General features: G+C 30.3%; 1 protein-coding gene across 1 annotated transcript; it reads right to left on the bottom strand.

Moving 5' to 3' along the window:
• Window positions 1-2,446: 2,446 nt before the first annotated feature.
• On the bottom strand, window positions 2,447-5,962 carry LOC123656683. The gene is made up of 5 exons (XM_045592341.1): window positions 5,761-5,962; window positions 4,862-5,049; window positions 3,994-4,213; window positions 3,508-3,733; window positions 2,447-3,252 (listed from the first exon to the last, which is right to left on the bottom strand). The coding sequence occupies exons 1-5, from the start codon at window positions 5,960-5,962 to the stop codon at window positions 2,775-2,777; spliced, it is 1,314 nt and encodes a 437-aa protein (XP_045448297.1). The 3' UTR covers window positions 2,447-2,774.
• Between the last annotated feature and the right edge of the window lie 8,390 nt (window positions 5,963-14,352).

Below are 14,352 nucleotides of genomic sequence, written 5' to 3' on the forward strand. Positions count from 1 at the left end.
CTTAAGCGTTCACAACAAAATAAACTAACTATATACACGTTTTCCTAATAAGTTATATCAAATATGAAGATGTTGGCAAAACGCTCAATTATTTACTTAAAGTATATTGTGTCATGATACACATTTATATTAATCTAAAATAATTAAAATTGCTATATTAACTACACGATGAAAAAAAATGTGATACAAATATGTGTCATATTCCTAATTATATAGTTGTGCCGTTATTAGGCGAAATAACAAGGTGTTAAAAAATTAGGCGTTTTAATGTCATCTTAATTATCATCATCATTATCGACTGGTACCTTTGAATGGTGGTTATTTTTTAAGGGTAAATAGGATTGGATAAATTCTGCTAGTAATCAGTTTGGGAATTCTACGTGGATATGATTTGGTCAGTAAATTGCTTATGTATAATATTCTAATAACTGCTTATATGTAAATAACTGTACCAAGTTGGATTTTGTTTTGTAAAAATATACATAAGATCAATGTGTTTAACTTGTATTTGTATCGCGTAATCTAAAACTCCTCTTTTATTACATGTATTAAAACTGAATATTTTTGCAACAAATAAAATGTATGTACCGTGACATTGCAAAATATATATGAATATCTCTAGAACTACGCAAGTGGAAATCCCAAAAGTAAAGCGGGGACAAATATTCCTACAGTCGAATACCAATTTCATTTGAGCGACATTGTTAGACCATAAGCCGCTGTCTTTCACGAATGCTCTGTAGAGTAACTTTCTACCAAAGGTCGCGCTCAAGTTTTATTAAGTTTGCTAGCAAAGACGTGGCGTAAGCAGGTGAAATGGTTGCTATATTTCTTTCATAACTAGTTTGATAAATAACTTTTTCAACACGAACGTAACTTCTCCACACACTTGAATTTATTTATGTTCAAGTAGCTGACCTAGCGATCTTTAATCACTACATTGTTCTATGTGTACATTTGAATTTGAAAACATGACAATTATTATTTAAGGCTTTTAATGGTATAACAGTAGTTCAGGATTATTTACAAATTAAACATGCTCAATGTAAAATGCAACATGCTTTTCAAGAAACAAAAATTTCTAGATTATACAATGTTTTGTCGATTTGTTGCGTAAATTTTGATTAATTTACGTTCAATTTTAACTGAGGTAGGGCACAGCAGAAAATTTACTGTTCAAATATGGAGCAGACCATCTGGGGAACCTCGACCTTACTTCCCCAGTCGGGCTGCTCCAGACTTATAGTATATTCTGAAGAAACGATATAAGGTACGTGGTATACAAAACATGGAGAATGAAGTTGTGTGTAACAGTAACACTGAGCAGTAACGCTGATACCTAAACGTCTCTTGCAAGAAAGAAATAAACATGTTTTCAATTATCACGGTAATCGATCTTAATACGTAAACTCCAGTTGCTTGTCGGAGCTAACACACAATTTTTTTCATGATTTGTTTTTTTTTATATTGTACATATGATTTTGAAATTGTATTTATTGTTGGTTTTGAAGAAATTCAGAAGTAGGTACAATGTATCTGCTTGGTTTACTACCTAAGTTTTGTCATTTTTAAATCTAGAAACTACGAAACTTCATTTTGTACTCTTTACACAATTTGGAAAGTATCAGTTCAAATATATATATTTTTTTCGTATAACACAAATTATTATTTTATCGTATTTTATACAAATTTTTGTAATTAAAAAACTTCACAAAATCATGTTGATTTCATGAATAAGACGCAAATTTTAAAATTCAAATTCAATTCTAAATCCACATGAACGCTTCACTAGGAAATCAGGAACAAATGGTGAGGGTAGCTATAATTTAAGGACTTACGAGCCCCATTGGACCGCACGTAATCCCGTGTCACGGGGATTTCACTGCGCACGGAATCGGTATGTGGTCCAGTTGGTTCGTGTATTCGGGATACGGAAATGTTATTTTAATCTACACCGTTGGAATTTTGATACTATTCCATACCTGTTTGTGTCGTTGTATATCTAGATATACGTCCTATAAATTATACAAAATTAGATAAGGCATTCTTATTTACTCCTACATTATTCTTAATTAATGACACGTAAGTGCAGCGGCATGGCGTAGACTGTATAGAAAGAGGTATACAAGAGTTTGTCATGGCCTGGCCATTTGTGCTTGTGTATTGTGTTTCCAGACGTCTGACACAGGAGTAGACCTAATGTCATTGAATATAAGCCTTTTACTACATATACATTTTTTAACTGTCATTGAAAATAAGAAGAACAGAAACTTAGTAAACGATAATGAAATATAGTTTTTAAAATTATTTCCCATACGGTGTCATCGTATTCTCTATCTACTTAATTCAAAAATGCGATATATTTGTCAAGACGCGGAATGAGTAAGGCATTTTGCATGAAAAATGTCGCCAAGAATGTGAGAAATGGGGGATAAGTAAAAGAAAATTACAATTCACACAATTTTATTGTTTCATTACAATTTCAGCCTTCCTTTTATGATTAAGTTTTTACATTATTTACATCACAAATCTTATTCTTGAGTAAAAATATTGTAAAAAGTTTCAAATTACTTTATCTTCAATTAAATTTTACGCAGATATGAGAAAATAATGATATTTATCTATACAATGTTAACATGAGATACAATGTCTAATAATACGAAGTACAGAACAGATCCTGAAAACGTATTGGATCATGTAGTAACTCCTTATAACAACGATCATAACATCCTCAAATGATTGTCTGTTGAGCTGCAATCGCTCTTCTCGTATTGTCATTGTTTTGTAAGACCCAAACTGTTGGCTAGTTGCGTACATCGAGCAACTACTTCGTCTTGTAAAAGACTGAATGCCATAGCTATCAGAATGAGTCCGAATACAAGATATGCACAGCATGCGATCATTTGGATGTATTCACTTTTTGAGATTTCTGTACTCTGCTTTGCTGTCAGGAAACTGGTTGGAACGAAATCACCAAAACCGATAGTGGCTAATGCAATAAAGCAAAAATAGGCAGCATCAAGGAAACTCCAGCTTTCCCAGACTGAGAAAATGGCTGCACCAATGCAGATATATCCTAACAAAAGAAATAGCACAATGCCGGCAGGTATGTGGCAATGCTCTAAGCTGTGGCTGTTTTGATGCTGTACGCTAGTAGCAGCATTACTACTGGGTACAGCACAACTCTTGGCTTTATGGTTCTCTTCATTCCATATTAAAGGCACTCTGGATGGTGTATCGTGAGGGCATATTCTGTAAAAATTATTATGTCGTTATCATATACTCTATACTAGTCAGTCTATTTAGTTCTAGCAATTTATACATGCTTGTTTATAAACCACAAGAGAGTAAAAAACAAATTTAACTATACCTCTAAAATAACCTAAACTGATAAATATATATCTACAACACGGTCGTCTGTCATCAATTTTAAAAATATCCAAATCAGTTGTAAGGGTAAATACTATAATACACAAAACATAATGAAACAAACATCAACATACATACCCTTCATCGGGATCTTCCGAGTCATCTAAATCTTCTTGACTTCTATTGAGGAATATCTCTCCACATTCTTCAGCTATCAGTTGTTCTATCGCTGGTCCTCTCGGTCTCTGTATTGTACCTCGTCCTCTGCCTCTTGATGGTCCATGAACCGTTGCTAGGCACTTTACATTATTAGTTTTCTTCCGGTCGAGTGTCTGTGTTTGAATTGCTGATGATGTTTGCGGTTCTAAAATAAAAAAAAAAAAAAAAAAAAAAAAAAAACAATTAATGTAAATCATCTGTCACATTGAAAATGAGTATTACGAAAAATATTAGCATTCTGATCAAGATGAAGATACCTACTACTAATCTATTCTAAAAAATGCAAATTATTAACGAGATAAAATGTGAAATGGATACTTATATACTGATTTTGAAAACGTATTTTAAGACATTATTCTACATTACAATTATTGTTTTAATTAAAGTGATACATTTAAGTCTAACCATCAGATAAGGCATTGCGTTTCACTCGTCCCAAAGTTGCAGCTCTAGGACTCATAGGTGCCCTTTCAAATACTTGTGAATACTGTCCTCTATCACCAGTTCTTGTCTTTACAGTTCCAGGAGATCTATGCATTCTCGGAGGAAACGATGTATACTGATTGTTTTCAGCTGGCTGTGGCAGAAGTCGTTGTTGCTCGTGCAGTTGAAAATGATTTTCGACCTGAGGACAGAATTTTTATTTTTTATTGCTGATTATTTGTGACTAAAATAAAGTTAAGTTGATTAAAATAAGAGGTGAATGTAAATTAAAGTATCAAAATTAATTTGAATTAGATCAGCGGAACACAGTCGTTTTGTGCCGGGTGACCACGACGATATTGTCATCAAGCTTAATATAAATTTAGTCAGGTTTATAAGAGTCTACCTAAATTTTAGTTAATATTAACGTATTTTATCTTAAATATAATATAATTAATAAATTAATAATGGAATAGTTAACATGCTTAATCTAATACTATCACAGTCGATATAATCGAATGTCCCAGTTGGCTTTTAATTGATTCATTAAAACAATTGTGTCAATTTGATAGTATTTACATATTGAGTAAATATCGATTTCATTGTAGATTGTGTACAATCGCGTCATCAATTTAAAAATGATGTTATAAAATATTAAAAACATTTATCAAAATATAACATTATATTTTAACTAATAAACAGGCGTTATTTTGTTTAAATGGTTTTAAAAAATTGTTCAAAATGATAAATTTACAATAAATACTTAATTCTGACAAAAAACAATTTCAAAAATGTAAATCACAGTTATGTAGCATAATCTTTATGAAAAAAAATCTTAATTTTATCTTACCTCACCATCTTTTCTCCAAGTATTAGGTACTTTATTTTTAGTTGCTCTCAACCACGCCAATCGTGCTATTCGTGCCAATGAGGCACCTAAGCCTGCCAAGCAAGCTAGAGTCAATGGCACACCGGCTGCTGCATAGGCTACTGTAGCAGCCCTGCCTGCCGCTGTCCTTGGAGATACGTTTCCATATCCTAACGAAAAAGAAAAATAAATAATTATCTAATTAAATAAAGGTTTTTTGTTATTTGGGTAGGATTTCAGGTAGCCCGACTAGGAAAGTACCTCGACCTTACAGAAGATCACAGCTAACATAACACTGTTCTCAAGCAGTGTTGTGTTCCTGGTAGGTCTGGGGAAGTTTGGGGTTAGGATCAGCAACACGTTTGCAATGCTTCTGGTTTTGCAGGTGTCTATATGTAACGGTAATCGCTTACCATCAGGTGGGCCGTACGCTTGTGTGTACTTGTACAAAAAAAAATCACTGAAGTTATTAATTACCTACAAAAGGAAGTTTACCTAAAACAACAACGTCAACAAATTTTAATCGTATTATGTTTTCGACCTTATATTCTATTTAATACATAGGAAAATGTTTCAGTAAAATGAAATTAACTTTGTTAAGAAATTAAAGGTCAAAAGCAAGTAATCAAACAAATTGCTAATTTTAAATTATGTAGAAAAACCTTTCCCTCCTTCCTCCGCCTTTCTTTTGAAAAAATAAACTGTTTAAAAAGTTTTTTAAATATTTTGTCCATTTTGTATTAGTTTGATAAAACATTACGATAGTTTTTAAAACTGTTACTGACAAATTATAAATAAATATAAACCGTATTAAAGGTTGATAATAGAAATATAGAACTAAAATAAATATAATAAATATACGTAAGAGAAGTACAACTGACCTATAGTAGTGATCAGTGTTATGCAATATATTAGAGATCCGGAGAAACTCCATTTGGTATCCAGTGCTAACTCATCAGGTTGTGCTTCGGACTGCCTCGCCGCAGCAACTATAGACGACTCGAATTTGCGTAATTGTTCGTGGACAAGTCTTGTCCAATTACGCTCGTAAAGCACATTCAGGCGTTCTGAAACAATAAACATTATGCTCGGTTAGAGTTAGGATTGTAATTATTGTTCGGGCATTACGATTGTTTAACAACTCTTTGAGGTAAGATAAGGCAAGACTTGTTTAGTCCAGAACTTTATTTTTGGGCAAACGTAATAATCGATATTCTTAAATACAATTCAAAAATTTTGTAAGGTAAGGATTCAAAGTTGAACTGGCAATTCCGCAAGGGTGCTAAAGCCAAAGAAGAAGAAGACTTCTACTCAATACGAGTGCAGCAGCTTGTAGATATATTTTTAAAAATTTCTTACTAAATTTATAAGACCTTTTAGGAAATTAACAGCATAAAATGAAACGTTTTACGTTAATCAAGTAATAATTCAAAAATCTACAATATTTCCAGTTAACTATCTTAATATTTGTATTATGTAGATTTTTTACGAAATTCTAAAGTCTGTTCCATGGCATGTTGATTGTGTGCTTTGGGACAGATATTATTTTTGTTATGATCTTTAATTCTTTCTGTCTTTCTGACCTTTGAAACGTGTTTTATTTATTAAAGTAGCTATTAAGTATAAAATTTTGCGATAAGGCGTTTTAATGGTCTGTAATAACTTTGAACGAGTTTTTGCCGAGATTAATTCTTCAATCAAGCTTGTTTGCATTAATTAAAAGAGCTAGTCAAGTGTTAGTATATTGAAGAAAATTTAATTACTATAGTGGAATCTGATTCTATTTTATTTTATTGACCTACATAAAGTACAGGAACTAAGGGTAAACAGCTGTTCTTCTCTTGTGTCATTGTTGTCATTCAACTTTTTGAGTCGATTCTATCAATATTGCTTTTTACACAACAATCAAAAGTTTTTTTTTTTAATAATCTTATTTGCAATAAATCATTTTTTTATAGTTTATGTCATTAATTTGTTAGATACAAGGATCAATAGCATGGTCGTAACAAAATAACCGACATTTAATACAATACTGGTATATACGTTACGTATAGCACGCATGGTTGAAATAACATTACAGAAATATAGTGATTTATTAAGTTTTAAGTTTTAGTCAAATAAATATCACAGAAAATATGCACGATAGACTAAATATTTACAGCGGAAATTTGTTGATATTACTAAATAAATATTTCCATTGTATGATATTTGAGTTGTACTATTGACGGATCCTTTTATGACAGTCCTTTCCGATTTGTTGAAGTAGGAAACAGGAAATTCCATCTGGAAATTTTTATTTGACAATCTTTTAGAAATGGTATTATTGATGCCCCCTTTGTGTCAGCGTGACATATTACAAACTCTTATTTACATCGTTTTCCTCTTATATTCCGAATTCTTAGTATTTTTGTAATTTAAACTAACATTTGATATTGATGACACCAAAAATAGAAAAAAAATTGAGATACTTTAGACTTCATTAACATTTCAGGACAATTCACAACATGTTAGTGGAAAGAAGACTATGATCCCAATTTGATTCCCGGGAAATGATTTATCGTTTTGGACAATTCCCGCAGGACGGCTGATATCTATCCCAATCGGCAATCCATAAATCGTAATACCCTTGAGAATTCGAATTTGTAGTAATTTATTAACTGCACATAATATATGCAATATTAAATAAATAAATAAATATTTACACAATACACACTACAATACCCCCCCCCCGTATAATAGTTTTAACGTGTACGTAATTACAATATGCCCATTTTGCCTTTGGACCTGCTACCGCCCCCACAAAAGAATAAAAATCAAAATAAATAACAACTTTATTCAAATAGGCTTCTTAAGCACTTTCGGATTGTCATTTTACAAATTAAAATTTTATAGTTATTATTATTTTTTTAAAAGTAAAATTAGCACCGATTCGGGATGTAGATTCTGCAGAGAAAAATTGGCAAGGAACTTCGAAGTTACTGTTTTGAAAATATTTAAACTCTGTTTTAATACAAAATTAGTAATATCTTGCATGAAATACAGCGTCACTAAGTCCACACATCTTTATCAACTATGTAATCCTGCACCAAATAATATACTTTATCTTTCATTTTCTTTTTAATAAAAACTTTAAATTTATGTTGAGACTATAGAAAAATTGTTTGTGAAACCTTGCTGGGATCCTATTCACTACACAAACATGTTCTCTATCAAGATACACGTAGTTATAATAACTCAAAACTCACATGAAACCAAAAGACACGTTTTCAGTTATCACCGTATAAATTATGGCACGGTAGTCCAATAAAGATTCGATCATGGATTTTCTAGCGAAAAATTCACACACTATCGGCACGGACGCGGTCCTATCTCTTCGTATTAACAGTAGCGATCTCAATTGGGTTCGTGATTCTGCATTAAGGCTACACAAGGCCTTCAGTCGGGTTACTTCGATTCAAATGAGGTCGTATCAACGTTTATTTGAGAAATAAGCTTGTTTTATCGTCGCTAATATGTTTGCTAAGGAGTCAATTTTTTTTATTCAAATTTTTTGAGATATTTTTATAGTTTTTTTGTAAAACTGTTAAGCATATTGTTGAGAGAATTTTTATGATGCTACATTGATTTCATATTCTTCCAAATTAGGAAAAATCTAAATTCATTTAACAAAAAGAACAAATAGTACAAAATGTCAAATACGTACATTTATACATATAGTTTTTATTACTGAAACACAAATCAATAATGGAAATAATTATTTATTAGACAATGACATGTACTGGGACCAATGGATATTAAATCAAAGTAAGCCAATGAATTTCCGAACTGTCTATAATAAATTCTGTAGAAGATATTGTAACTAAAAGTAGAAGATGTTAAATTAAAATCACAACTAAACTACAAAGTGTTAGGGTATAAGTAACACTGTCTGGTAACATTTGTTACCACGTAATCGTACTAATATTGTACCAATCTGAGTTATGTTTGCTCCGAATGATCATAGCTGTTTCTACGAGTAATAAACCTTGGGAGGAAATTGGAATGCCTGCTACAGCTCTCGCATATTACAGACTTTCTAGCAGCCTTTTGATTAGAAAGGCTTTTAAAGGCAAACAGGGTTTTATTACATTTATATGGCTCCGATTTTACGTACCTATTAAATATGTAGGTATTGGTTAAGTATCGCTTAGCTATTACGTTTTATAGTCTTGACGATTATTTCTTAATAAAAGACTATTTTACTCAAGTAAAAAGTAAATAGGAAGTGAGCTTGTGATATTTGATTTTTTAGATTTCAATTTATTGCGTATAGATGGCGCTCTTTTACAAAAATATATCCTCCAATTGTTGTGTAACTATATAGCGGATTATAACGGCCCTCTTTATAGTTATGTTATAAAACAGAACAAGAAATCAAAACAATCTAACAAAATTCATAATTTTACGTTCGTAAAGGCATAAAGCAGGATTTGTTGATATTTCTTCTTTAATGTAACAAAGATAAACCTATAGTTTTGAGTTTCAATTACAAACTTGAGATCGGCTTTTGGTAATAAAAAGTAACTACATCTCATAAGTCTCAAAGCAACAATAAAATGAATTTCAAAGAATCTAAGAGAAATCAATACTCAACTTGAGAGAAACCACTCAAACCGTTGTCACATGTAGTATAAAATTTCATTACTTTCAAATAATGAAATTTTATATTAATACAAACAAAGACTCGATGTGTTTGTTAATGTATAATAAGCTAATGTTAAATGTAATCGATTTTAACAGAAATATCTTATGCAATCGACCGTCATTAACAATAACTCCTCGTTCGTTTGACTTGTTATAAATGATTTATTGCACTTCGATCAATGCTTGTAAATGAAATTGTTTCCAAGGTTTATATAAAAAAGTTATTATATTTCCTGTAACATTTTTATTGTGTATTAGTTTTAATTTTTACAAAAACAAAAATAAAATTTAACATAATATTAAAAATAGAAATATTAATCATATTTATAATTTTTTGATGTATATTTTTAATAATATATAGCACTATGATGCGTATATGCCAGCATCAATTTTACTTTTAAATAATGGACAGTAATTTTATGCCATTTATTAAAACATTATAACTCTTTTCAATTCACAACTTAAGGACTAAATATTTACAGATAGTTATGGTACAAATCATGTCCACGTGGAATTTTGCCAAAAATGCTGGCAGTATTTCCTCTTGGCAAAAAATGCACCAACCCTCTTGTCACCAGTGGAGGAAATAAGTCGAGGAGTTATGTCATTTTAAAAAAGTAGCGCTGCTACTCCAAGGTCTAAGTCTTTCGATTGAAAACGGTACAAAATGTAATTTGGCTAATTCAGATGAAAAAAGAATTATTATTTTCAAACAAATACACCACACCTACCATTAAAATTGTTATAGATTTATTCCGTAGAGTACTGAGTTTTGTGATCACTGATCTCTGTAATATAGTTAATTACTAGACACTTTAGCACCACTAAGTAAATTTATTACACATTAGTTATTAAGATGAAGATAATAAAACTTATAAATAAATATCTAAGTTAAATAAGACGCTTAAGCACGTAATTAGGCTTACGGTCTAAACTCCTAAGTTACCTACTTAGTTTACTTCTAAGTTTAGTGTGTAGATCTTTTAGACACTAAATTTAGTATTTTTTATTTTTAAACAAATAACAATAGCTTTTTCCCCTCTTATTTTATGAGTATGGAGTTTTAATACAACCATTAATTTTGTATGTTTAAAAACAATAAAGTATTATAAAATGTACAAAATAAGGTTTTTGTTTTTGAGCACGTTTAGAAAGGGTTAACGAACGTAACCCTTAAAGTAAAGTAACCTAATTAACTATACTTGTCTAATGTGAATTATGGTCATAACTATGTAGTTAGCCATCGTGGTATGTAAGACCTACAATTGATTAATTATTGTACGCAATCAAAGTAACAGACTTGTGTTACAAAGCAGTGGAACTCGTAAAAATATAATTTCAGACAATATTATTAAACTATAACTGCGTCGTTACGTTAATGTGCGGATATCGCCCATAAAACAAAAATGGTACAAAAATCCATACAAATTGAAATAATTTACGAAAAACATTATATCATATAACGAAACGTCAGAAGAAAAATAGACGAACAATGCGAACGAACTAGTCTGTTAGTAAATTGTTTGACATTTGTCGGTCACGCGAAACAGCGCTCCGTCTTTGTTGTTCGATCAAACTTCCTCAGTCGTTTCACCCGATGTTTTGAACGCTAGATAATTTCAGCTTTTCACTATTTCTGTTGCCGTGTGTTCATTATATAATTTGTAAATTTAAATTTATTATAAAAATATTATTTAATTATTTGATATTTTAGGGAATCCATACATGCTATTTTTGAAACTGTTGGAAGCCATTGAACCAAGTAGGAATGAATGAATATATATTTTAAGTAATAATATTTATAACTTTTTTCTAACTTTATAGTCTTTTGCTATCTATAAACATAATAATACTAAAAAGAGGGTAAATTTTGTTTTGTATCGAATAGCTTTTTTGACTTAATCATTCTTATATTATGTTATAAATTCAGTTCAAAAAAATGTTGTAATTATAAATATCATGACTACGCTACTGCTCATAGAACACCTTTAAAATCATAAAATTCACATAGTTATAAATGTGGCTTTGACTTTAAATATTACAAGGAATTGTGTAATTGTAGAAGAAGAAATCAATTAACTTCACCATGTGAGTTTTTATTGATATCCAGGGATTGTACTAATTTAGCTAATCTAGCTATAGGTAATTCTTTTAGACACTTTTTATTTCCTTTTTATAAGGAGGATAAAGTTAATTATTAATCGGCTGAGTGATCTCTTTTATTGCTTTGGAATTTAATATTATTTAACAGGCAACTCACAGATAAGAAGCGTGGTGAATTAAGCCCTGACCCTTCTCATAGACGGAGGACAGAAGAATAGGCCTATGGAAAGCAGTGGAATGATACAGGGTGATTTAATCAAATTTTATTTTACACAGTCGCTTGGTTATGGAGCATTAAATGTTACTACCGTTAACATTATTAAATTAAAGGTTATAATTATTGATAAAAGTAATCAAGCAATCAATGGATGGAATAGCAAGGAACATTTAGATCGAGAAAAAAGAAAAAAAAAAGAACTCATTTCTCTTATTAATTCTGAAATGTTACCAGAAGTTAATTTTGGAAATTTAGAATTTGTTTATTAAAACTAGTTTAAGGTCTTCCTTCCTCAGAAAAGGCATGTATAAATCACATTAAAACAAATTCCAACTGTGTAAGAATCATATATACTAATAATATAAGAAGAGACTTCAAACTTAAAAAGAGGCTTAGACTTAAATTAATTCCTACAAAATACAAATAAAAATTCTGTGAAATAAATACAATGTTTTCGATGTTATGAAAGCGGAAAAGTTATAAATATTGAAAAATTTTAATAAAAGTGCACCTTGCATGCGATTTGAGCTCCATTTATGTAAAGCCATTGGACTGTTCGGCTCAAATATATCCCGTTAGATTTGCGCGATTTCAAAGTGCTTACCAATGTTGCATTTTGATACCAGGTTTTCCGCGTTTATAGGCTTTTAATTTTGGATAACAATGTTATTATTGAACTATTTTCTAAACAATCAATAAACACAAAACGTAGATTTTAGATTCAATTTAGTAAAAAAATAAATTTTGTATAAAAATATGTACACAATTATTTTCTTTAGTATCGCTAATATAACTATTCTAAATACCCGCTTTCTTCCAGTATCTGCTTTATATATGTAGTATATCAATCAGTTAAGATTCTATTTTTTTATATATATTTTTTCATTCTTTAAAAAACATTATGTGATTTTTTTATATATAGGTACAAATAACATTGTTTTTTTTTTAATAGGAGATGAAAATAAAATAAATTAAATATAATAATACTCCATGATTTGGAGATAGGCCATCCGCACAAAAGTTGGATGTCTAGATTGCTAGAGCGTATTTGCTAAATTTGTTAATCGATTACTGTATTTTGATTATTTTTTCCTTACATTTTTGATTTGATTTTTTTAACATAAATAATTAAATACCACTTAACTTAATTAGCTAGATTGTATTGGGAGTGTGAGAGTCCTAAGCCTTTTCTTTTTCGATTTTATCATACGATGCTGAGAGTGTACGTCTTATGTCTAATGGTAACCACTTAAAATTATATATATCACCGGATTGTGAAAATTAAATTTCAAAAGTAAATTATCAAACAAACATTAAAATTAGTTAGGACAGTCGTTTATATGTCCGATGGGAATTAATGATATACATCATGTATGACATTCTTTTCAGCTATGCATTCAGGCAATATAGTTGTTTGTTTATAATTAGCAAAATATTCAAAAAGCTAATTATTCTTGTTCATCATGATCAATACTAGTGACATATTTAGATCATACCTAATATCTTAAGAGATGTGTTAGTTATAATTAATTAATATACAACAAATAAAATTTACTATGATAAAAGTAATCCACTGTAATAATCCTTTCAGGTGTATATATATATGAACACATTCACCACTCATTGTAAAGGGAATGTTCTTATCTCGAAAACCCAATTGGAAGTACACAAATACCTACTATTTATATGTATGAAGTGCTTTCAAATGAAGTCCCAGTTATAAGCTCTCTTCATGTTCTACAAAACATATGAATTTGTAACATGTTACCGTGTTTCTCATGATGAACTATTTCAACTAAACGTTTGCATTCAAAGTTAAGTGAAACGTTACTGGAAGCTCATTCAAGTTTCACCGAACGAACGCTACGCGGCATGGAACTGATTATGTCCAACTCGTACTGCTCTTTTTCAACCTCAATTAAAAGTTTGACATCTCGTAAATAACCTGTTCTTTCATGGATGAAGGTTAGATTTATTTCAGACGGATTTTTAATGTTAACATGTACGAAACGAGTTTCGAATGTAAGATAGCTTTCAACATTTTAATTCTGATGAATTCCTAATCAAATATTTAATATACGTCACGTGTTCACGCTACGTAAAGTATTAAGAAAAATAAATACGAATTATGATATAAAATTAGTTCAAAATTTCCCCTTAAATAACGTTAAAAAAAATAATAAGAACATTTACATATACCTCTGCCACATATATGTTTCTCAAAGTCTTAACAAAATAAGCAACGTAGAAATACACAAAATTTTAGGAATAGTACAGTTCTCGTGTACATTTGTAGTTCTTAAGCTACGTAAAAAACATTTAAAACACAAAAGGCGAAAATATATTTATCACATATTAAAAGTTAGCACGAGTGAACAAAGTCTACACTCCGCTGAAGAACAATTTGTAACTGTAAACATGAAACGAGATACCTGAGGTGCTAAAATAAATTATTACGTGTGTATCACGC

This window comes from Melitaea cinxia, chromosome 9, assembly GCF_905220565.1.
Source record: "Melitaea cinxia chromosome 9, ilMelCinx1.1, whole genome shotgun sequence".
NCBI lineage: Eukaryota > Metazoa > Arthropoda > Insecta > Lepidoptera > Nymphalidae > Melitaea > Melitaea cinxia.

Bases quoted from the DNA above. Each gene is read 5' to 3' on its own strand.
- LOC123656683 (XM_045592341.1), bottom strand. From the start codon at position 5,962: ATGTTTATTGTTTCAGAACGCCTGAATGTGCTTTACGAGCGTAATTGG. The intron at 4,214-4,861 runs GTAAGATAAAAT...TTCTGTCCTCAG, and splicing joins CTTGGAGAAAAGATGGTGAG to GTCGAAAATCATTTTCAACT. The intron at 3,253-3,507 runs GTATGTATGTTG...TAATTTTTACAG, and splicing joins TCGGAAGATCCCGATGAAGG to AATATGCCCTCACGATACAC.